The sequence below is a fragment of the Bison bison genome, unplaced genomic scaffold, assembly GCF_000754665.1.
Source record: "Bison bison bison isolate TAMUID 2011002044 unplaced genomic scaffold, Bison_UMD1.0 scf7180017864198, whole genome shotgun sequence".
NCBI classification, from domain to species: Eukaryota; Metazoa; Chordata; class Mammalia; order Artiodactyla; family Bovidae; genus Bison; species Bison bison.
In genome coordinates, this window is record NW_011494770.1 from 5,727,107 (window position 1) to 5,753,181 (window position 26,075).

General features: G+C 39.9%; 1 protein-coding gene and 1 pseudogene across 1 annotated transcript in view; one reads left to right on the plus strand and one right to left on the minus strand.

Annotated features, from left to right (window-relative positions):
* The window catches only part of AHI1 (Abelson helper integration site 1), a 218,121-nt gene extending 195,393 nt beyond the window's left edge, over nucleotides 1-22,728 (plus strand). The window contains exons 27-28 of the mRNA XM_010844305.1: nucleotides 11,536-11,585; nucleotides 19,524-22,728. Coding sequence (XP_010842607.1) covers nucleotides 11,536-11,585; nucleotides 19,524-19,725 — 252 coding nt within the window. The 3' untranslated portion in view covers nucleotides 19,726-22,728. The remainder of the gene's footprint in view (nucleotides 1-11,535; nucleotides 11,586-19,523) is intronic.
* LOC104991678 lies at nucleotides 15,934-16,504 on the minus strand (annotated as a pseudogene).
* Nucleotides 22,729-26,075: the final 3,347 nt, after the last annotated feature.

A 26,075-nucleotide genomic window follows, 5' to 3' on the forward strand; every position in this document is an offset into this window, starting at 1 on the left:
TATGTGAGGCTCAGTGTGATGAATGTGTATAAAGTGTGTCAATTAAATTTATATGTCACTTGACTAATCTTTTATTTCCTTTGCTTAAGAAACTTGGCTGAATGCTAATCTTTACATAAGCTGTGGAAAATTAACTATTTGCTAATGTTCTTATTGTTGCCCTCTCCTCCTCTTCATATAGTAAAGATTTTGCCTGCAGTGCAGGAGACCCAGGTTCCATCCTTGGGTCAGGAAGATCCCCTGGAGAAGGAAAGAGCTACCCTGCTTAAGTGTTCTTGCCAGGAGAATTCCATGAACAGAGAAGCCTGGAGGGCTGTAGTCTATGGGGTCACAAAGAATCAGACTTGACTAAACACACACAAAAACATTGTTCTTGATTGTTACTACTTAGCAATCCCAATAAGGTGATCTGGTTGTCCCTGAATTTAACATGGTTCTCCAGTTGACATAAAAAGGGAAGAGTCTTTTTCTACTTGAATGTCTTTTTTTATTCTCACAAACCATGTGTACAGTGAAAGCCCTCTGAACATATTGGAACAGATTTGTCTTTTATCACTCCCTTACTAAATGTTTTAGCACTTGATGAGTCTTTTCTTTCTTTTACTTCTGTTTCTGCTTCCCCGTTACTTTGGGTATGTTTAAACAGCACCCTCCTACCCACCGCTGTATCTCCCAGGAAGGAGAGAGGGTGTTTGATCAACCTCCAAAGATTGGCATCTCACTTGTAAGAAAATGCTCTCTCCCGCCAACTTGCAGAATCACTGACCAAAAAGCAGTTTCGATCCCGAGATCACAGTAGAAAACAAGCCTGGGCCAAGACCATGAAGGCTATATATTGCCCTGTCCTTAAACTCACTGGCAGGTTCAGATCTAAATTGCACTTCAAATTGAATTTTTCCATGTGAATCATCTTATTATATGAGTCACATTTTTTATCACAACTTTTGTAATTACCTCAAATACCATGTATATTTAGTCTGCTACAGCCAATAAATGTGTACCTTATAAATGTCAAAAAAAAATTGTGATTTTTGCTTGGGTATACATGATTGAAGAAGACAACAAAAGAACAAATTTAAAAGCAGCATGACCAAGCAATTGTGTTTAAACTAACATGAACAGATATACATATGTACACATACTGAGATAATGAGGAAGAGGAATAAGGAATAAGACTGAGCTGCAGAAAGGCCAGCTGGAACCTCCATTTGTTCAGAGAAATCTCATTTTCTCCCAAAGTCTTGTAGCATATTGTTTGTCTCTTACCACATTTATCACCTACTTCCTTAGTGCCAAGTCATTTATACGTATATTTGCCCTCAATAAATTATAAGCCTGGTAGTTACTGTGTCTGTGTAATGTTGTTTGTTGGGAGGGAACTTGAACTCCTTAATGGATAGTGCTGGCAAGAATTGACATTCCAACCAGAGGAAGGGAAGAAGGCAAGAAAGGGAGGAGACCATAGAGATCACAGCAATCCATGCTTACCGGCTCCTAAACCAAGTCAGCTTCATACACACAAGGCAGGGTTTAGTCCTGAGCTCTCCAACCCCCGCAAATTACTGCTTTGATATATGCTAGAGTAATAGTTCTCAAACTGCTAGGCTTCAGAATCTCCCTGGGCACTTGTGTAAAAACTACCAGTGCCCAGACTCTACCCTAAATGTACCAATCTTTGCAAGATAATCCTTTACATTTCTTAGGCCCCTTTGTAATGACAGAGTTACAGAATTTGCTAGAGAATGTTCTTCCAGCCTCATCAGTGGAATAACGTATCTACGTCAGGCTCTTTGACCTCAGAGTATAAACTTCCAGTTGACCTGACTGAATAGGAGTCTATAAGCCCTTACACACAGCCATGTGAAACCAACAGGAATCAACTTTGCAACATTTGTATTCCTCCCAAAGTCCCCATCTTAGTACTGTACATGTAGGATATTCTCAATGAATGATTATGATTTGATTGAGACAGAGCCCCCCAAAACCTCATACATTTGTCAAGGAATAAGATTATGAAAGGTAGAACTAAGACTAGTAAAATAGTAATCTGGTGGGTGCACAGAAGCCGTGCTGGAAACTACACCATCAGTTCTCCTCATTCACAGTGCTTCTGTTCTATAAATTCACCATGAACACTGAATTACTGAATTCTAAACCAGAGCTCCTAGAGCAAATGGAGGATTAGGTTCTTGAGAGCCTCTGGTCACAAGATTGTCATTAATCCACCAATATATAACCTTGTTTTATATGTATGTTGGTGTAAAACCACTTTAATATAGTCGAATCATTAAAATTGAACTCATGGAGTACAACTTGCACCTGAACAAAGCCTGACTAGCACGCAAGGTTTATCTGGGAGGCACCTCAGCCCTCTTGCACTTAGTCACATGGGTCAGCACTTCAACAATAGGCTTAGGGTTCCTTTAAAACAGCAGAATCACCAACAAAAAGCATAAAAATGTGAAAAACATGTCACTAAATAGATCAGGAGAAGGACACTTGTTTTCTGTATGAGAACTGATACAAGAAGTCAGAGCATTAGAAACATGCCAAGGCATCAGGAGGTTCTAATGTTCCTCCCTCATCTGGCACATGTGCCCTGGGCAGCTCACACGTATCACCACTCTGCACCAGTGCATGTATTCGACTGCAGAAGCACCACACAGGTTGATTTGGAGATTACAAATAAATTTTAGCAAGTAGGCAAATTTGCAAATAGGGATCCACAAATAATGAGGATTAGCTGTATTTTGAAACTTTATTAAAAGTACGAACTCAGTGGCTTCAGACTCTTTGCGACCGCATGAACCGTAGCTTGCCAGGCTCCTCTGTCCATGGGATTTTCCAGGCAAGAATACTGGAGTGGGTTGCCATGCCTTTCTCCAGGGAATCTTCCCTACCCAGGGATCAAACCCACGTCTCCGGCATCTCCTGTATTGCAGGCTGATTCTTTTACCACTGAGCACCAGGGAAGCTGCTAAGAGTACATAGTTATTTTATAAAACCTGTTAATCTTTATAATAAAGATGGAGACAGAAAAGCTCAGGCATAGAGTCAAATGGAAAAATGTAACCTGCAACTCCAGCTTGGCTCAGGTGTATGACTTTTGTCTTCTATTCTTGTCTTCCCTTTTGGATGTAAATAAAAGAGCTAAAAGTTCCTTGAAGGCAGGGACTGTGTCTCATTTAAAATTGAGTTCCCAGCATCTAGCACAAAGCAGGTATTCAATAAATGCTTATTGAATGAAGGATCAGATAAAGAGGAGCAGCTGTACTGAGATGTAATACCGGGATGTATTAATCTTCCAAATCAGACCTGACCCTGTCGAACATCAGCAGTGATGATGTTGCTCATGAGCAGATGGTCAGCAGTGTGCAGAGGGCTGCAGTGGACTTGATAAAATTGCCACGTCTCCCTCAGTCTCCCAGTTTCCTTCCCACATCACTCATCTAGGAAATAGTTCAGTCCCAAAAGAGGCACCGGCTGACTCAAAGGATTCTTTAGTTTGCAGAATTTTTTTTAAGCGGGAAGAGGTAGCATTCTGATGCTTCCTGCCTTCTTGGTTATCTGCCATTGTTTTTTTTTTTTTAATTTTATTTACTTTTTGCTGCGCTGGGTCTTCTTTGCTTCTCGAGCTTTTTCCCTAGTTGCAGTGAGAGGGGGTTTTCTCTGGTTGTGGTGTATGGGCTTCTCACTGCTTGGGTTCTCTTGCTGCAGAGCACGGCTCTAGGCACTTGGGCTTTAGTAGTTGCAACATATGTGCTCAGTAGTTGCGGCTCCCAGACTCTGGAGCACAGGCTCACTACTTGAGGCGCAGAGACTTCGTTGCTTCACAGCATGTGGGCTCTTCCTGGACCAGGGATCGAACCAGTGTCTCCTGCATTGGCAGGCAGATTCTTTACCACTGAGCCACCAGGGAAGCCCCTGCCACCAGTTTTCACTTTCCCCAAACCAGCTCTTAGACCGCCAGGAAATAGATGCATGAAAGCAGCAGTCCTTTAGCAGTTTGATGTCATACACATAAATGGCTCTTCGAGTGTGTGACTTGGCATACAGGTCTTCCCAGTCCTCAGCCCTAAGAGTAAACCAGTTGTCTATTTCTTTCATGTCTACTCAGGAATCTCATCACTGCTAAAGAAAAGCACGTAACTGTGGTGGTTATCTCTGTGTCATATTTGATTCCCAGCCTGAGTGAGGTCCATGGTCTTGATCGTCTTTTTGTTCTTCCTGACTCCCTACCCCATTCTTTAGAGAGCCTAGTCAAAATAAGGTCCACACTCTTAAAACAGGCTGACTTTGTGCTTTCTCTGTGTTTCTGTTACTTCCCCTTCCTTCTCTAGCGGCTTTCAGATCTCAAAGAAAGATGTACCCTCCTTTCTACGGCCGACCTCTCCACTTGTATTTTGGGTCCTTTTCCCCTCCCACGTTCTTCTGGCCCTCACTCAACCAACGATCTGCATCCTCATCCCTCCATCCCTCTGGTGTCTTTGATGTTTATTCATTTAACACACATACATTGAATGCCTGCTATCGTCCCATAGAACTGTGGTAGAATGTCATCTGGGTAGTGTAGTGGTGAATTAAACAGAAAAGGTCCCTCACCTTACAGAACTTACAGCCTGATGAGTGAAAGTAACTGTAATTAATGAGTCATAAAACTAAACATAAGCAGTGAAAGGACTGAAGGGAAGCTGTGAGGCCTTGTGGTGAGAAGTGGATGGGTTAGTTTTTATGAGGGGCGGAGGCGGGGAGACCAGGAGGATACATTTGAGGTATTAGAAGCAGCTTGTGCAGAAGCCCTCAAGTGGTCAGAAGTGCTCCTCAGAGAAACTGAAAAACCAGCTGGCCACAAGGGAAAGAGACTCGGGATAAAGCGCAGGATGGACGCAGGGATCATTTTCAGCAGTTTACAGGCCATGTAAAGAAATGCATAGGCCAGCATCCTGGGTCATTAACACCTCTGCTTTTTTCTGTTTCCTTAATGTTTGTAACAGTGCGCTTACCTCTCATCTGTCTCATTCTCTAACTTTGCTTGATACCATAAAACAAGCCTTCATGAAGATATATATGCTGCATCTTTTTTTTTTCTCTAATACTTCTTTCTGGATTATCCTCTACCTCTATAATTTCAAATAGTTTTGTTTTTTTTTTTCTGGAGCAAAATGTTTAATTTTTTTATTTTTTAAGTAAACTTTTCATTTTGTATTGGGGTATAGCCAGGAAGATCCCCTGGAGAAGGGAAGGTCTACCCACTCCAGTATTCTGGCCTGCAGATTCATTCACTTAGATATCATTCTGGAATCTCTGGTCCAATATGCCCAAAACCAAATGCAGTTTTAAAGGCCCAACTTTTTCCTCTCTCCTCCAGTGTGTCAGTGGAATTGTCATCTACCTTCACCTTTAAGTAAGGAGTTCTCTCTCTCTTGAAAGAACAAATAGTCAAACATCAGGGGTTTTTGCAGCATAGTAGTCTAAGGGTTTTGATAAATTTCTATATGTAATGCAGGAAAATAAATAGAACTGGCCCCTGACCTAAGCTTATGAGGTCAGGAGATGCTTTCCAATGGGGTTGATTTCTAAGTAGAGTTTTGTAGGAGGAAGGGCATTCCAGGCAGACTGAACAAATACTAAGGCATGGCACACAGGCTGTCCCAAATACTTCATCATGACTGGAGCCTAGGCTGCAGAGTTAAAAACAGGTAGAGCTGAACCTGCATACGGGGCCAGGATCAAGAGGATCCTTATATGGCATGTTAAGGAGCTGGATTTGATCCTGAAGGCACTAGTGAGCCACCGAAAGATTTAAAACGTGGCGGATGGCATGATCAAGTCAGTTCTTTCAAAAACTCGTTCTAGAAGATCTGAGACTAGAAGAAGGAAAATAAAAGCAGTACTGTACAAGACCAGGAGAAGCTGTTGTAGCAATCCAAACCAACATAATGAGAAAGTCGGATGTGGTGACAAAGTCCATGTGAAGGAAAAGGAACAATCTGTGTTTCTAAGGTGACCACCTCTATATGTGAGAACAAAAGGGGGCTTCCCTGTGAGAGGCACGACGTGTCAGTACCTGTGCGGCAGCCAGTGCAGCAGAGACGGACTGAGAACTCAGCTTGGCGAGAGAGTTTGGAGGCAGATGTATGGTTCCAAGCGTATTTTCAGAAAAACTACTGTATTTGCAACATTTGCTGAAAACTAAGGAAACTGCCAAATCATTTTGAAGAAAATTGGAGATTGAGGTTCAGGTTATGGATTTGGAAGTCGTTGGCATAAGCATATGGGTTGAATCCACGGGAACAGAGGAGTATACGGAAGGCAAGGACAAAGACTAGAAAGCGTGCAGAGGCACCAGTTATTTTAAAGTGCGCACTGCAGGAGAGGAGCCTGGGAAGGATGCCTGTGGAACAGCCCCCAGCCCCTGCCTGGGGAGTCACCAGCTCCCATACCCCCGTCTTTACTGCACTGTTCACCTGCCTACCAGAAGAAAACTATTTTCTGTTTCTAATATAAAAGTTGAGTCGTGACTTATCAGCTCAGAAATCTTAGTTGGTACTCTGTTTGCCTTTAAAGCCCAAATCTCATAAGTTTTAATCTAGCTCTCATCCTTCAACGTTTGAATAGACGTTCTGACCAGTTTTTCCTCATCTCCCAAATCATCCTCCTTGAGTACACTGCCTTGCACACACAAAGCCTCCAGCCTCTGCTTACCCCGGTTTCTCCAACTGTATAGTTTTTGCACCACTCCAGTGATCACAGTTTCAATTTATTCCTTAGGAGTTAGCTAAATGTTTCCTCCTCTGAGAATCCTCCTCTGAAGCCTCCAGTTGCAATTCAGGGCTTCTGTTCCTTTGTATCTGCACATTTCTTTTCTCTTTATTGTAATTTGGATCTTCCTCTGCCTCATTGCTTATCTCCATGCCTTTCCCTGTTAGAGTATAAGATATTAGAACCTGCTTAGCTTTGCATCTCCAGGGTGTGTAGCACACTCCTTGCCCCTAGAGTGGCGTTCTGTTAAGTATTTGGCATAACATCTTACAGAAAAGCCCAAACTTTTTGGCCAACTCAATATTTGTTGTTCCTACCTGGCATAATTAGTATCCAAAACTACAAATCATGAATCAAGATGAAGGCTAGAAGGAGCTTCCCTGAGCTTCCCTAGAAGGTGGCTCAGTGGTAAAGAATCTGCCTGCCAATGTAGCAGACGTGGGTTTGATTCCTGGGTCGGGAAGATCCCCTGGAGAAGGAAATGGCAACCCACTCCAGTATTCTGGCCTGGAAAATCCCATGAACAGAGGGGCCTGGCAGGCTACAGTCCATGGGGTCGCAAAAGAGTCAGACACGACTTAGCGACTAAACAACAACATACTTCTAGAAACTACATCTTCATAAAGGAATATTTGGTTCTTAAGGAGAAGCATAATTGGAAGATTGAGTGCCAAATACAGCTCATAGAACCAATAATAAATTCTAAAATCAAAGAATCAACAGCAAACTTATATGAATATTTAAAATCATAAAATTATGCCCCCCATCCAAACACAACTTTAGCAATAGAGAAAACCTAAAAGAGTTTGTCTAGTTGAGCAGTTTGTAAACTCTTCTCAGTAGAGCCCTGTTCCTCCAGGCTCTGAGGATTCAATCGAAGGAGGCAAGGTTTTCCTGGCCTCCAAACCTCAATTCACCTAGAGAATTTCTAGGTGTTTAAGTGTTTGTATGTGAAGCTTTCAAACAAAATTGTATTGAAACAGAGCTTAGCTGTTAAACTAAGCTGTTAAATCAGTTTGAATACAGAATTATAACCTTCAGGCTACTTCTATAATCTAGGTGACTCTGGGCCTCCATTTCCTCATCTGTAAAATGCAAGGATGGTGCTATGATAGTTCACGCTTTTATTCTGAGTACCTTCTGTGCTTTTTCAAGTAGAAAACAGACCTCAGGAGAAAAGTGGCTTCCTTGGGGCACATAGAGTTAAGAACAGAATCAAGATTATAATGTAACCAACAGCCCTAGTTGTTGGGCTTTTTTTGTCTTTTAAAAAAAATTCCTACAAAGTGAGTATAAAAAGAAATTGCTGTTATTAATTCTTTGGAAAAGGTAGGTATCAGAAGGTATATAAATAGCACATGAAAATAAAGCTATATTGTATCATAAATTTGCCTTATTTAAAGCTGGTGTGCTACTGCAACAAACATTGATCAAATATCTACCTAATTTTACATTCATTCTTCAAGTTTATAGAAATATTTGGGTGAGTTGTTTGCATGGCCTATTTCTCTTTTACACAGTGTTTTTATGAGTTGCTTCTCCTTGGTAAATCATGTAATCAAGGAAGGCACTGAAAATTATTCCATTAATCATTCCTTTCATGTTTATCTCACTGCATCTAAATTTATGAGCATCACTAGAAATCGTGAGGGTTTGGGAAGCAAGAGTCTATGTATTCTGACCCTTTCATTCATCTCCTCTGCTTTGCTCATCTTCCTCTCTTCATCCCCTCCTCTCCATTATCAAGGGTATCCATGAAGAGGAAATTAAGTCCCCAAACAGCTGAGAGGTGTGAGTGGACAGGAGGGAAAGAAGGGCAGTCATGCTTCTTGGCCTTGATGGTTGGGGGTGCTTACAGGCTGATTGTCTCATAGCCTTGGGGCCTTTTTTGTTTAAAGACAAAGTGAAACAAAACAGCTCACAGAGACACCTCATTCTTCCCCCTCCTTCTGCCTCCATGAATAACTACCCATATGGCGCGCTGCTGCTGAGACCAAGGAATGAGTGAGTAAAGGTGTTTAGAAGTGAAGTTTTGGTCCTAATTAAATAAGTGTCCTTTTACAAATCAGTGTTAAAACTTTGTAATGTGGATCCCTTCTAATTTGTGGTTCATGGAATTTGAACCCAGGTTAAAACAACCTTTGCATCATGAGAAAGGACCTGGACGTGCCCACTATACTAATGCAATAATACAGTAGGAAACTTAACCTGCTTAAGACAAATTTCTGAGGACATCTCAGCACCCATTTCATATGAAAAGTCTATTAAAAACAGATTTGCTAAGACCTGCATGTGGCCATATGTTGTTGTTTGTTTGTCAGGGTCACAGTACGCAAGGAAAAGTAACTGACTCAACAGTAATGGATAATTCAATCTGACTTCTCTTCCCTCAACCTCTGGAGTAGACTCAAATTCTGATTAGAGCCATGATTTGGGTTTGTTTTTTTTTTAATCCACTGGTTTTACAACATTTCATGTACACAGTTGGCCTTCCTTACCCACAGGTTCTGCATCTAGAGAGTCAACCAGGCATGGTTCACAATTACATGGGAAAAAATTCCAGAAAGTTCCATAAAAGCAAAATGAATTTACCACGCTGGCACCCATTTATTTAGCATTTACATTTTTTTTACAACTATTTACATAGCATTTATATCATATTAGTTATCTATATGGCGAAGGCAATGGCAACCCCCTCCAGTACTATTGCCTGGAAAATCCCATGGACAGAGGAGCCTGGTGGGCTGCAGTCCATGGGGTCGCTAAGAGTCAGACACGACTGAGCGACTTCACTTTCACTTTTCACCTTCATGCATTGGAGAAGGAAATGGCAACCCACTCCAGTGTTCTTGCCTGGAGAATCCCAGAGGCGGGGGAGCCTGGTGGGCTGCCGTCTATGGGGTCGTACAGAGTCGGACACGACTGAAGCGACTTAGCAGCACCAGCAGCGACAGGTATTTATAAGTAATCTAGAGATGAGTTTAAGTATACAGGAGGTTGTTAGGTTATATGCATACTACACCATTATATAAGGCACTTTTAGGATCTGTAGATTTTGGTATTTGGGGGGTGGAGTGTCCTGAAACCAATCCCCCTCAGATACTAAGGGACGATTGTATATGTGTACATTTATTTAAGATGTTACTCTTACATTGGGCAAAGAGATAGAAGTAATAATTAGACCATGTAAAAGAAGCATCTTACCATGAATTTGATTGCACTGTTTGGAATTTATTCCATAAGCCTGAGAAAAAACTGAAAAAAATTAGGTTATAATTGATGCTTTCTGAGAGGTTTTGATAGTTTTCTTCTTGATGAGTTGGCTTAAGGGCAGGTAGACTATTCTGCAGTCTGCATTTGTCCTTGAATTTAAATTTTCTGTGTACTTGTACCTTTTTTCCCAAACACATTTTAACTGAGTCAGATGATCTTCAGATAGTTGAGAAAAATAAAAGATTGGTTCTTTTGATGTTCTTTAAAACACGACAACATCCACCTCTCACCACCAAGTCTCCTTGTCCTTTAACTCTTGTTTTTATTACATGCTTGATTTAAAGCTATATAGCCAGCAATAATATCACATAATTATGGTCCAGAAAAGTACAAAATCCTCTTGAAATCTTTATGATAAGAAAAGGAATACTTGTTTAAAGGTGCCCAGTGCCAAATCTGGCTGAAATCTGATTGTGAAGGAGGAAATCTAAAAAGGCAAAGCAAGTTTCAGTAGAGATAAGCCTGGGAAAGCAGTAGTTACTCAAAGAAGTTAAGACTGAAACAGAAAGTTTTACTCCTTTCCTTTCACTTCATTTTGTTTTTTTTTTTTTTGTTTTCTGGACTTTTAAGAATTTCATTAGATAGTTATGGTATATCTCTTTCATTCATATGTAATTCAAAGCTTTAACACAGTAACATGTATATTTTCTACGTGAAGTTTAAGTAGATCATTTCCATAACACGTAATTATCTCTAAATAAAATTTCCAAGTCTGTTTTATGGCAACATTGATTTCTAAAATACTGTCTCATATCAAACACCATTGTTCCAAAGTATACTTTGATTTGGAATGGGGCTTTCCTGGTGGCTCAGGTGGTAAAGAATCTGCCTGCAGTGCAGGAGGCCCGGGTTCAATCCCTAGATCGGGAAGGTCCCCTGAAGAAGTTAATGGCTACCCATTCTATTCTTGCCTGGAGAATTCCATGGACAGAGGAGCCTGACAGGCTACAGTTAATGGGGTCACAAAGAGTCGGATACGACTGAGCAACCAAGCACAGACAAGCATAGAGGAACCCTCTAACTCTCAGTGTGCTTATTTGATTTCCTCGTGGAGGTGCCATTAATAAAACAGACTGAGCAAAGTTTGTAGAAGATTTAAAGAGCTTGCAGATTCAGAATTTTACACATAGTTCAGTGTGTGGCTTCATGAAAATATAGAGTGTAGTGGGAAGATTACAAAGGAAAGATGCAATGGTGAAAGCTAAACGCATAACTTGAGTTATATAACACAGCATTACTGGCTTAATTTAGGCTGATTCACAACTGACTCTTTTTGACACAAACCTAAAAGCTCACTTCATTTACAAAGAGTGCTTAACCAATCTGAAGAGCTGTTTCCTTTGGTTTTCTATGGGAGTGAATACATTATGCTGATAGACACTTGTGTTCTGAACAGGCCTACTCTCTACTCATTCAGCCAGTTGGTGGGTTTTCAGCATGTGAATATTGCCAGTGTTGTCTTCTGTGATTTGTGACTTACTCTTTGTTTTTCTTTCACAGCAGTCATTCAAGTCCCAGGATTTCAGACTGAGCTCAGAGTCTATGGCACAGTAAGCAGCTTTTCCTCCTAAATAATTTGCAGTGATAAATAGTCGGTGTTTCTTTTAAGGACAGTTTCTCCTTTTCTCTCTTCATAGCACCACTCTACAAAAGTTACGAAACACCCGTTTCAAGGCATTACTGTGTAAAGGCCTGTATAAATTTATATAAATTTACTTTTATATATATATATATATATATCCTTGTACATTTCTTACAAACGCCTTAAGTATTTGAGCAGTTTTTAAAGTGTTTATTTTAAAAAATCTCTAGGAAGTTTTTGTATTCTTTTTGGTACTTGCTATTAATACATTACTTAATACACAAATCGAAAATCTCTTTTACCTCAAAAAAATATTGAAAACCTTTACAAAGTACGTCTCAGTTTTTATCATTGCAGAGCATATTGTACCTAATTTGAGGCCGAAACTTCATATTCATACATCACCAGCAAACTATCACCTGAATGTAACAACCTTGAACAGCTCGGGTATCTGCCGTGCCCTCCCATCCCACGTCACCATTCCCACATCTGGGTACATGCTTCCACACACATACACACAGGGAATCCATACCAAGTGTCCTTCAGGAAAACATTTATTCAGGTTAACCCTGCTAAACCCACTCCAGTATTCTTGCCTGGGAAATCCCATGAACAGAGGAGCCTGGTGGGCTGTAGTCCATGGGGTCGCACAGAGTCAGACGTGACTGCAGCGACTTGGTCCTCCTGCATTGGCAGGCCGGTTCTTTACCACTAGCACCACCAGGGAAGCCCATCTAGGACTACGTATCGTTGTATATCATATATGAAGCCCATGTTGCTTCAGAGCACGGTCACTCATCATCACATTTGAGTCTCCGCATTTCCCTGCAGACCATTGCTCTTGCCCCTCCTCTGCATGTGGAGAAACATGACCTGAGAGGTAGGAAGAAGCAGACCCCGTCCCAGCACACAGATCCTCTGCTTCCTAATCTGCGTTCTTCCCATACTTTCACTCTGTCACATGACAAACACATGTTCCGGGTCCTTCCGCTTTTTGTCTTTTATTTTATCTGCAAGGTATGTTTTCAGTAGCAATCTCTGAATAATTGAAAGTTTACATAATAGTTGATGAGATAATAACTGACTCTGAGGAGTGTATACTCAATGACAGATCACACATATGAAAAAATATGCTGGATCAGTACAGACAAAAACTCCGTTTCAACAACCAGAAGTGATCATATTTGAATACATTATGGGAACAGTGCTGTCTTTGAACATGTTTTATAAAATACTTTAGAACTTTTACCTAAGATGTGAATGAAAGATTCTGTCCTCCGTCTGACCACTTTGGATACATATCTTCAGATGATGCGAAGATGCCACATAATGCTCTCCAGATGAAAATTCAAAAAAGCCTCAAAAAGCATCCCAGCATGTCAGGGTAGCTAGGCTTCTCTTTTTGAACCCAGAGTACTTAACAAGCTTCTGAAAATAAATCTTCATGAGAAGTTCAGTTATGTCTCAATGCTCAGGTTCATCTAAGGCCTTTGGGCTTTCCCTATACTCATAATTTCTTAGAATTAAGGATGAATTTACATTTCTCATGATTTCAAAACTGTAGGCGACTTGAAGATGGAAATGCTATAGCGCAGTATGTAACAAAGTCATTTCTTTATTTCTCTAATTTACTTAAATGAGTCCATTGTGCCCAAGTAAATGGGTAGAAGCTATTTTTTTTTCTAATTTTATTTTATTTTTAAACTTTACATAATTGTATTAGTTTTGCCAAATATCAAAATGAATCCGCCACAGGTATACATGTGTTCCCCATCCTGAACCCTCCTCCCTCCTACCTCCCCATACCATCCCATTTTTTTTTGTTGTTTCTTTGCAGTGTTGCCATTCAGTTCCTAACGTGTTTATTAGCTGATTGACCAGGCTATGTAAATGAGCCACATACGACTGCCTCTCACCACTTTCTACTTGAATTTCTTGTCTCATTCATACTTTGAATTTTTTTTTAAAGAAATGTCAGTCACTTCTGTGCAAACAATCTTTTCACATTTTAGTTAAAGCTACACTCTTGATACTAACAAGAAATTGTATAGGTTAATTTTAAGCCTTTTTCTTGAAAGTCTTAAACTTTTACCTTTTGTATCTCATGCGTCTATGATGTGTTTATCTGCTGCCCAAGTCAGAGTTTTTTATGAAGCTTCTACAAATATGTTTTAATCCTTAAATAATATTAGTGTTCCCTAGTTGCTAATGTATCTTATATTGAGTTTGGGGGTTTATTTTGAAACATAGACTACTTTACTTCATTAACAGCTTTGATCAGAGAGAATTTAATTCAGATGATCAGTAATATTAAAGGCCTTTATTTGTCAACACTCATATGTGAACTGAATGAATAAATGAAATCTCTTCTTAATATAACGTAGTCATAAGTGTTAACTCTGATTATCCAATCTCTCCTCCACTATATATTTTTCCATCTTTATGATCACCCCATTCCAAACTCCTTCAATTTCTTCTTCTTTTCATGAGAAGAAATTAATTCTTACCAAGTGTCAACCATTCTTGAATAAACATTCTCCAGGTTACTACAAGCTATTGGCTAATTTGAAAAATTTTTTGAAGTTAAATTTTAAAAAACCATTTTTTCCAGTTTTCCCATAGCTTATTTGAAGGAGAAATTTTTCAGAAGTCCTTCCACCACTGTTTTTGCTGATGTAACTCAGATGTTGAGTAGACTTACTAGTAAAGCTATCAGGGCCTGGAGTAGAAGATTTTTAACTACAAGTTCAATGAGTCTAATGCAAGTACGGCCATTAAGGTTATATATTTCTTATATTGTTGTTGTTTAGTTGCTAAGTCACGTCCAACTCTTTGCGAATGCATGGACTGCAACACTCCAGGCTTCCCTGTCCTTCCCTGTCTCCTAGAGTTTGTTCACACTCATGTCCTTTGAGTCAGTGATGCTATCCAACCATCTCATCTTCTGTTGCCCTCTTCTCCTGCCCTCAGTCTTTCCCAGCATCAATATCTTTTCCAGTGAGTAGGCTCTTCACATCAAGTGGTCAAGGTATTGGAGCTTCAGCTACAACACCAATCCTTCCAATGAATATTCAGGGTTGATATCCCTTAGGATTGACTGGTTTGATCTCCTTGCAGTCCAAGGGACTCTCAAGAGTTGCAGCACCACAATTCAAATGCATCAGTTCTATGGTGCTCATCCTTCCATATGGTCCAACTCAACTCTTACATCCATACATGACTACTGGAAAAACCATAGCTTTGACTGTATGGACCTTTATCAGCAAAGTGATATCTCTGCTTTTTAATACACTGTCTAGGTTTGTCATAGCTTTTCTTCTAAGAAGCAAACATCTTTTAATTTCATGACTGCAGTCACCATCCACAGTGATTTTGGAGCCCAAAAAGATAAAATCTGTCACTGCTTCCACTTTTTCCCTTTCTATTTGCCATGAAGTGATGGGACTGGATGCCATCATCTTAGTTTTTTGCATGCTGAGTTTTAAGCCAGTTTTTTCACTCTCCTCTTTCACCCTCATCAAGAGACTCTTTAGTTCCTCTTCACTTTCTGCCATTAGAGTGATACCATCTGCATGTCTTCTCCCAGCAATCTTGATTCCAGTTTGTGATTCATCCAGCCTGGCAATTCACATGATGTACTCTGCATACAAAGTAAATAAGCAGGGTAACAATATACAGCCTTGACGTACTCCTTTCCCAATTTTGAACCAGTCCGTTGTTCCATGTCCAGTTCTAACTGTTGCTTCTTGACCTGCATACAGGTTTCTCAGGAGACAAGGTGGTCTAGTATTTCCATGTCTTTAAGATTTTCCAAAATTTGTTGTGATCCACACAGTCAGAGGCTTTAGTGTAGTCAGTGAAGCAAAAGTAGATGTTTTTCTGAAATTCCCTTGCTTTCTCTATAATCCAACGAATGTTGGCAATTTGATCTCTGGTTCCTCTGCCTTTTCTTTTCTTCTTATATAGGCATTCATAATCTGTGTCTTACACAGAATTTTTCCATTTCATGCAAGTGGTTGAATTTATTGACATAAAGTATTCATAATATCCCCTTATTATCTTTTTAATATGAATAGAATCTGTAATAATGTTGCCTCTTTAATTCCTGGTGTTGATAATTTACTTCTTTACCCTGGTTTCCCCGGTCGGCCTGGCAAATGATTTATGAATTTTTTTGAAAATAACAAGCTTTTTTCCATTGATTTCTCTTTATTGTTTATCTATTTTCTGTTTCACTGATTTCCACTCTGATCTTTATTTCTGATAATTTTTTTTTGTTTTTTTTTTTTGTTTTTTGTTTTGTTTTGTTATGTTTTACCATTGAAACTGTTTTAATGTTGTTGCAACTCCAAAATGCAACAATCATCAGCTTGTAAAGACCCAAATTTCAAAAATTCATTTTAATTACTCCTTCATACCTATTTTACAAAATAAAGGCAGAAGACATTTTAAATCCTCCTTGTCCTACTTGTGCTATCTATGTTCCTAATTTGTTTTCTATCACTACAGTGTATGTTGCAATTCCCATCAAATGCTATATAAGAAAAAATAAAATAAAATATTAACCTCTGCTTCAATGTACAGTTTCCAGAATCTGTCAGAACTGGGGAACTGGGCAACAAGGCGTTCATAAGTCTTCCGTGCTTTGTCTATAGGTTGATTCTGTGCCTCTCGAATGAGAATGCTCCAAGCGTCAAGGTCATAAGGATTCTCTTCTAATTTCTTTTCGGCTTTCTTCACCTTCTCTGGGACATACTCAGCTGCCTGCTCCATGGCTCCGTCTCCTGACATGGCCTCAGCCGATTAGAATTACGAACTGGCCCGCGATGCCAAGCTAGAAAAGAAAAATTAAACTAAAAACCACCCCAAACCAGTAAAGTTGCCCCCTGCCCTGCGGAGCCAGACGGCCAACACGAATCTATTTCTGATCATTTTAAGTTGTACTTTTTAGCTAGATTCGTTAGGTGGGACTTGAACAATGTTTAGTCTTGGACTGTTTATTCCTCACCACTGATAAAAATCCCTTTTAGATATTCTACCTAATGCTTTCTGAGTTGTGAGGTTTTCCGTCCTGGCTGATGGAAGTAAGTACTGTCCCTGGCCTCAGGACATGTCCTCAGATGTGTACGTTCACCTGTACTCTGCTGAATATTCGTACGGGACCCTTGCAAGTCTTCACGTTCTCCCACTCTCTCCTCTCTGGCGGTCTGTGAACTATAGCCTTCCTGGTCTCCTCAGACTCCTAGCCCTCGTTCAGGGAGTCCACCACATTCCACACCATTTTCATCTCCCTGTGCTATAGCCTGTAAACTCTCAAGGCAGTAAGCTAGGCGATCATAGGGCTGATCTCATTTATTTTCCATTTCTTTGTTATCACTTTCTTTTGTTGCCTGTGGTTCAATGTCTTGAAAATGGTTTCATATGTTTTATCCAATATTTGTGGTTGTTTTAGGTGAGCAGTTTACTTGGTCCATGTTACTCTATCTTGGAGGCAAGCAGAAGTCCAAATGTTGTATTTTTCAGGGCAGCTTTCTGTTAGATTGTATGTACATTATAAGGAAAAAAAGGTGGAAAGGATCACTCAGTCTGATTTTTCTGCAGTGGTTAGGAAAAGCCAAAGATGTAAGAGCATTTAAGTCTTAAAAACCATGTAGAGACAAGGTGAACAAAAAAGAAAAGGACCTAGAAATCAGAAGAGGGGCAGGAGCTAAGGCACAATTGCATGGAGGTGCCTGGAATACCCGGAAGCCAGCAGGGCACCCTATGACTGGAACCAAGTGGGGTAGGGAAATGCACAGAGCAACAATACTAAAAAAAATGTTTTAAACAGTTTTTAAAATAATATTTAAAAAACAGAAAAACAACTGCTAGCAAGATACAGTGCAGGTCCACCGTGTTTCACAAAAATGTATGTGTCATATTTCTTTTGAATCTCTGGACCACAGCCCCACTTCTTCCAGGGCTTCCCTCCCCTGGTACTGGGATAGTGGTTGCCTCCCTGAGATGAGTCATCCACTCTCCACTTTACCGAGTCCTGTTGTGTCATTCCTGGGCTGCTTCCCTCGTTCTCCTTATCACCCTGGCATCACAGACATTTGAGTTTTTTCTGTGACGCTAGCGTGTGGGTTCCCTGAAGATAGTGAGCTATCAGTGCTTTTTGGGTCAGAGCTCGACCTTTCCTTTCTGTCTCCTCGTTTTCCTACTTTCTAAATGTGCTCTATTTGTTCTTTCATCTTTGTGACTTCTCATCTTTTCCTTCTCAGTCTTCTGACTTCACTTCATTTACATATGTGTGTGCTCAGTCATGTCTGACTCTTTGTGACCCCAAGGATCGTAGCCCACCAGGTTCATCTGTCCATGGAATTTTCCAGCCAAGAGTACTGGACTGGTCACTATGCCCTCCTCCAAGGGGTCTTCCTGACCCAGGGAACAAACCCACATCCTCCTGCATTGGCAGGCGGATTCTTTACCACTGTGCCTGCTGAGAAGCCCTTTACTTACACGTCTCCCTATAGACTTCTCTAGCTGCTGTAACAATACCAGAGACTTGGTGGCTTAAACAATGTAAATGTATTTTCTCATAGTTCTGAAGGCTGGGAATTCAAGATCAAGGTTCCAACAGGGCTGAGTGCTGGTGAGTCCTCTCTTCCTGGCTTGCAGGCGGCCACCTCCTTGCCATGTCCTCACATGGCCTTTCCTGTCTGTGTGTGTGTATGGAGAGAAAGAGCTCTCTGGTGTCTCTTCCTCTTTTTATGAGGACACCATCCTGTGGCTTAGGGCCTCACCCTTATGACCTCATATAACTTTAATTACTTCTTTAAAGGCCCGACCTCCTTTGTAAGATGTATTAACTTTGGGGGTTTCAACCTGTGAAAGACACAATTCAGTCCACAGCAGTCACTGTTCAGTCCTCTTTATTGCTTCATTTTTAAATTCTCATACTGTTTTTTGGGCTCTGTCATGATGTCTTCCCTGATAGCTCAGTTGGTAAAGAATCTGTCTGCAATGCATCTGGTTTGATCCCTGGGTTGGGAAGATCCACTAGAGAAGGGATAGGCTACCCACGCCAGTATTCTTGCAGTTCCCTTGTGGCACAGCTGGTAAAGAATCCACCTGCAATGCAGGAGACCTGGGTTCGATCCCTGGGTTGGGAATATCCCCTGGAGAAGGGAAAGGCTGCCCACTCTGATATTCTGGCCTGGAGAATTCCACGGACTACATCCCATGGGATTGCAAAGAGTCAGACACGACTGAGTGACTTTCATCTTCACTTTCTTTCACGATGTCTACCACCATTCCTGGACATCATAGAGAGGAGACACTGCCTTCCATTCTTTGAATTTCCCTTTTTTCATGATTTCTGTATTTTCTTTTCTCTAACATAATTTGCATTACTATATATACATCCATAAAATGTTTGTCTTCTATGTTACTGTTAATAGGAAACCATTTGAAACACTGCATTCCCATCTCACAGGCTGGGATATCACTGTTTTCTTTACGTAAACTTCTTCATCCCTTCTTTGTCACTAAGGGATCTCCTGCACTTTTACACACACACACACACACACACACACACACACAATTTGATAAATTTTCTGGTTTTTCCAAGGGAGCTAATATTTTTCTGGGATAAGTAGGTTTTATGTTATTCTTGTCCCTTCATACAGTAGAAAAAGGAGCCCAACCAGCTAAGGTTTGTAATCTCTACATTATTCTCAGCAACTCCCTGCTTCCCAGACACATATATAATCACTCATGTAGTCTGTTGAATATTTTTCTCTCAGATCCTCCCATTTATCTCCCCTTTTTATTCCCATTGCCACTTCGCTGAATCAGAGCCCCATTTGAGCTGTTGCAGAAGCTTTCTCACTAGCTTCTTGTCTCCACTCTTCCCCTCCTGCAGTTCTGAGCGGGGCAGAGAACAGAGCCAGGAGGACCGAGGACATGTCATGGACACAAAGGGGAAGAAGATGGAGCAAACCAGCCGGAAAGTCACCCTCATTGAGGTGAGAGGAAACCAGGAGAGAGTCACGTCACGGAGTCCACGGGAAGGTTTAGGAAAAACCAGGAGAGAGTCATGTCACGGAGTCCACAGGAAGGTTTAGGAAAAGCATAGTCAACAAGGCCACATGTCAAAGAGAGCAAAAGCAAATAGGGACTGAAAAATGCCTTTGGGTTTGGCAGCCAAGAGGCTGTGGCCTGGGAGAGGAAGGTTTTGAATGAGAATCCTGGAACGTGAGTCAGATTGTCTCCAGCCCACGGGGAGAAGACCTGTCAGAAGAGGCCACTTCTCCCAAACATTGGACTTGAAAGAAAAGGCTGAGCAGTAGGTAGTAGAAAACACAGGATATAAAGAAAATCTTTATATCGGAGGGAATTACAAGAATATTTATAAGCCAAGAGCCCCTTGAGAAGAGCCGGTCAATGTACAGTATAAGGGGAATAACTAAAGAGGAGAATTTGAGACAAATTCAAGTTCAGGACTACTTTTTCCACTGAGAGAGGTGAGTGGGACATGATGATGTTTTCTGGTGAGAGATGAAGAAGGACAGGAAAGGACTTTCTAAAGAAGGTGACCTCTGTTTTCTCTATTAGCAGAAGAGAAGTTTGGCTATTAAAAGTGAAATGTTAAGCTCTATCACATTATTCTCATCATACAGAAAGCTTATAAGTCAATAATTGTAGGATCATGAGTGTTAAGGAATGACTTTTATTATTGATATCAGAATTAGAAAACATATTTTGAAACAGGTTTTTAGATCTAAATAACAGAACCTTTAAAATCATTTATGTCAAAGAGAAAAAAATGTGTAAGCAGAAGCTGTAAAGAAGATCCCAGTGACCTGGGATCAGGAAGAATTTCACAAAATATATGACAAAGGGTTAATACCCTCAGCATATAAAAAGCTGTAAAAAATCAAGAGGGAAAAGATTATCAATAGGAGAACTGACCCATAGGATACATAGAACATTCTTAAAGGGATATATATATATATATATCAGTGAAAATCTGAAATATGTCCAATTCCAGTGATCAAAGTAATAGAAATTAAATCAGTAAATGAGATGGTATTTTTCCTTCATGAAATGGCAGCAAGCTTCAGACTTACACAGCCTTGTGTTGATGAGAGTGTGGGGAAGTGGGTTTTCTCATATACTGCTGGTAATAATATTAAAATAATCCTTTGTAGGGTATAGCTTTTTCTTAAGTTTTCAAATTGTTCATATGTTTTGACCTGACAGTTCTATCTCCAAGAATTTACTGTAGGAAAGTATTTAAGTGTATATGTAGAGATTTAATTAAAAGGCTACTCCTTCAAGTTTTCAAAATGGAAGGGAAAAAATCAATTTCTATGAATAAAGGATTGATTATGAAATAGAATACCATGTGACTATTACAATAGTAAAAATATTATAGAAGTATTTTCATAGACATAGAAAGATTGATGATAAATTTGTAAGTTAAAAATGAAAGGTGATAAATTTGTAAGTTAAAAATGATTATAAAATAATTTTTATATAACATACATAAAATATGGAACAATATACATCAACAAATGTGAGCGGTTATCTCTAAATGATGGAACTGTAGTGATTTTTTATCCTTCATTTTACAGTGTGTATTTTCTGATTTTTCTACTCAGCATATTTTGTTATATATACTACTTGATCATTTCTTTTAAAACAAGAATAATTTCAGAAATTTTCTAATACAGCCCTTTCTTTCTACATATAAAGAAATTAAGGTCTCAGACCCAGAGTTTAAAAGTGCTTAAACTAGGACTCGATCTTCTGGCTCTGAGTTCAGAGTTATTTCTGCTACACAATGCTTTGCCTTTTAACTCTGATTAAATGGTAATATTGGGTTGGCCAAAGAGTCTGTTTGGGTTTAACCCAGTACTTTAAGGCAGGGGCTATAATATGCTCACATTTTCTCCCCCCAGTAATTCTCCTGGTGTCTAGCCACACAGCAAACCTTTGGGGAATACTCACTGGATTGAGTTTCTTGTGGAATAAGGCGCAGTATTTTTATGAATCTTATTTTTCATACCATACACACAAACACTGACCTGGTTTCCTATTCATTTTTAAAACCCTGCTATGAAATCTTCCTTTCTCTTTTCATATGATTTGCCTTTAAAAGGCCCTCACTTTGTTGCTCTCCCTTTGTTACATTATGGGGTTCCTTAATGAGGAGATGCGCAGAGAAAGCCCGGGTTCGCATTCATTCCAGTGTCTTGGTGAGATGGCATCTAACCCCTTGGCAGCAGGCCTCCGCCGTCTCCCAGGCGCTCAGTCCCTGTGCCGTCAGCAGCCAGCATCATGCTGCTGAGGCCCCCTTGCTGGTGCCCTGTTATTTGTCCAGGGTGTGCACCTGACTCTCTCTTCTCTTTTTCCTTTTATTTTGTCCCCTTGCTCCCTTTCATAGACAGTCTTTGATATTCTGTATTCAGTGTTCCTTCCTCTTCTTAATCTGAGTCATTTCACATAAATGTGCTGTCTTCACTGCCTACTTTAGCTTATTCTAGTTCAGTTTCTCCTCAGGTTCCATCTCCTGAGGGTCTTCCTGGCTCATCTGTTTATAATTTCTCACCGTTCAGTCTTGCCCCATCTTATGCAGCATCCAGCTCACTCATTTCCAGCTGTTCTCCTCTCCACTTCCCTTTTCTGTTTTTCTTCCTCGTTTTTGTCCTGCCAGTATCATAAACTCCTCCTCTCACTCTGTTTTGCCTTGTTAGATCCTCTGAGATTCTTTACCTCTCCCACTGTTTCTTACAGATGTTTATAGGCTCCCTGGGTGATTTGAGCCTCTTTCCCCTTGTTATCAGACCCTAATCTGAGGCAAACCTTACATACTGTACCTGTATACCCACCAGGACAGAATGATGCCCTTTTTCGCCCCTGGTGAGACTGTACCTTGGCACACCATACCTGCACCATTTTAAACTCTACCTCAGTTGCGTTTGTTAGCATGTTCACTGGAAACATTTCAGGGCTTCTATACATAGTGCTAATTTAGCAAATTTAAAATCGGGAAACAAGGACTGACAAAGGATTTTTCCCCCTCGTGTACATGTTTTTCATTTATTTAAGATTGGGCCATAAACTGTAATGGAAAAGAATATGAAAAAGAATATATATATATATATATATGTATGTGTGTGTGTGTGTGTGTGTATAACTGAATCACTTTACTGTATAGCAGAAATTAACACAACATAGTAAATCAACTATGTTTCAATAAAATAAAAAAAATAAAAATAAAAGATTGGGCCTGACCTTAAAGGCACAGATGTTCCCTAACCCTTCTGGTTAGGGTTCGGCAATGGTTATTAGTGCATCCTTCTTTCCAACGTAATGCTCTAGCCTCTGCTTTTCTCAGGAGTGATCAGTGGAATTGACCGCACCTAAGCAGTTGGCCATTATCCTTAGATTGAAGTTTGTTTCGTGAGAGCAACCAAATGTCAAGCCGTTTCTGCTTCAGTTCAGTTCAGTTCAGTCACTCAGTCATGTCTGACTCTTTGCGACCCCATGAACCACAGCACGCCAGGCCTCCCTGTCCATCACCAACTCCCATAGTTCACTCAGACTCACGTCCATCGAGTCAGTGATGCCATCCATCCATCTCATCCTCTGTCGTCCCCTTCTCCTCCTCCCCAGAATACCTCCCAGCATCAGGGTCTTTTCCAATGAGTCAACTCTTCGCATGAGGTGGCCAAAGTACTGGAGTTTCGGCTTTAGTATCATTCCTTCCTTCCAAAGAAATCCCAGGGCTGATCTCCTTCAGAATGGACTGGTTGGATCTCCTTGCAGTCCAAGGGACTCTCAAGAGTCTTCTCCAACACCACAGTTCAAAAGCATCAATTCTTCGGTGCTCAGCTTTCTTCACAGTCCAACTCTCACCGTTTCTGCTTAGAGGGAAGACAAAACAATTTTGTGTATGTCCAGATACTCATCACTGATACATGAACAACTGCATTAAAAAAATTCAGGTTCAGTCCCTTGTTTATCAACCTGTAATCGTGGTATACTTACCACATGGCCTCTAAAGAAACAACTTCTTGTTTCATCTGCCTGTTGGTTCTTGATTTTTATTAATAGTATAATTTGTTTTAGTTCAAAGCTGCATCTAGATATATAGTTAACCATCACTCTCTTGCTCAATCAAAAATGACACATGCCATTTTGGGGATTTATTGGAAAAACTATCATAGTTAACCCACTTCTAAAAGTAGACATCGTCATAAACTAAATGAAAGAGTGCTGTTTAATAAAATGGCCTATATGCTTTCCAGTCACTAACCCTGAAGCAGCATCCAGGACAGTTTTTTTCCAGTGAATGAAGAATTTCATCAACTCCGATTGCCTGCACTTAATTTTAGAAGTTACCCAGGGTTTGCGATGCTTATTGTATATATTTGAGAAATGTATTTCTTTCTTGCTGAAATTCACTGATCAGTGCTGCAGCAGGCCTTAAGCAACTGCTGGTGATACTGAAAGACTTTCACAGTTTGTTCAAGAGGCAAGCTAGACTTTAATTCTAAAAGTTAGACTGGGAGTATGTTCAAGAAGACAAGTCCGTGTTTTGGCCCTCTGGTTGTGTGTGCACGTGTACGTGTGCGGCACGCTGTTTTATCACCTGTGCTGTTGCCTGGGCATGCCAAGGTGATTGTGAGCAGAAGACGTTAAGCTCACTTAGTACATTGTGTGTCATTTTCTCCTAGTAAAGAGCTGAAGAATGAAGAGGGAAAGAACCAAATATACAGAAAGGAAATGACAAATTAAACCAAATGGAATTTCTCTTCAGAGTTCAGAAATTTCAGATGGCCAGGAAGAAAGGATCTACTACGTTTTAGCCTTATGAAAGAATCTAGAAAAATCAGAAGCAAGGTATGGGTGGAAAATAAATGTGGCCCTTTAAGCTGGTTATAAACCATCGGGTTTGTTGTTGATCAAAATAATGGCACTTGTGCTTATTAGTAATTGCATCAAAATTACATTACCACTGTTGGAAAATCAATAAAGAAAAATTATAATTGCTACTCAGCAAGTACGAAGAAAAAGCGTTGGTATTGCTAGAATGTCTGTTAAGTAATCATTTAATATTATTATATCTGTAGTGTGGTTATATGTGTGATGTTATGCTCAGAATTGAAATATATGCTATTGAAACTTAACTTTATTTAAAATAAAGATAAGCAGCTTCAGGATTTTGTGTATTCAAAATGTTCCAAATAAGAAAGGCATTAAAAGGTAACAAATGTGTTTGTTTTGATGAATTGTATGTATAACTTGATACACATAAACTAGAAGTGACTTTTGGCTAGACTGGCAACAGTTTTCCAAATATATTTTTTACTTTAAAAAAAAAGGCATTTCATGTTGAAGCATGTAAGTGATTTGTAGACTTAAATTGTTTTAATATTTATTTTAGTCTTAACACTTGTTTTTAAATTTTTACATTGGATTATTTATTCCTTTCGTTCCAGAGTAACAGTGTCATATTTGACTATGTATTTTGAAGTGTGAGGTTATAAAATAGGAAATTCCATCTCTTTGTGTTTTACTTGGCTCTTCTTTTTCAACTGTGTGACTGTAAGTCTGTCAATAAATATATAACCTCAAGAAGGTCAAGACTAATATAAAATTAGAAAACTTATTTACCAAATTGGACAACTGATTCCATTAAAATAAGAAGTGAGAAAAACAGTGTTGGGCACTGAGGTGTAAATTTTGCCCAGATGTATACCCAATGTGAAGAATCTTCTAGTAAAAATATATTTGACTCTTCCCCTGCACATATTGTAGGAGTATGAAAATTGGTAAACGTGCCCCCGCTGTGTAGAACTTTGGGCAGGGGGTTCACTGGTGAAGTGATGAGTGGCGGTGATAACTGCTCGGGCCCTCGGCGATAAGCACAGAAGTGTGTTCTGATAGCACCAAGCTCCCCTGTTCTGGATGTGTGTATCTCTGCTCCAGGTACAGCTGGACGCAGGCAGCCTGAGTCACCCTTGCAGCAGCCTGTTTTTTCTGTCTTGTGAATGTACTTGATAATTAAAAACATGTGGCTCTGTGGAGTTTTAGCTCATAGTTTTGAGATATGTGTTGGTTTTCTGATTTGGGCTTTAATTAAAAGAATTTCAACAAGTTGCAAAAAGATTCTAAATCAAGATGATAATAAAATAATATGTCAGAGGACCTAACATTTGCTGAGATCCCAACATTCATATGAAAACTAAAGGATTATTTTTATATTGCAATGTCTGAAGACAAACTAACAATTATGACAAACACCAGGAAAAGTTGTTTCTGCTCAAAGCCCATTTCTTTTCTTTTCTGTCCTATTGACAAAACTTGGGTTATCCATGAATACATAACAAAAAGTCTTCACCACCCTTGCCAACGTGAGAGAGAGTAGGGTGGGGGAGATAATAAAAGTGCCCTCCAAGTAATA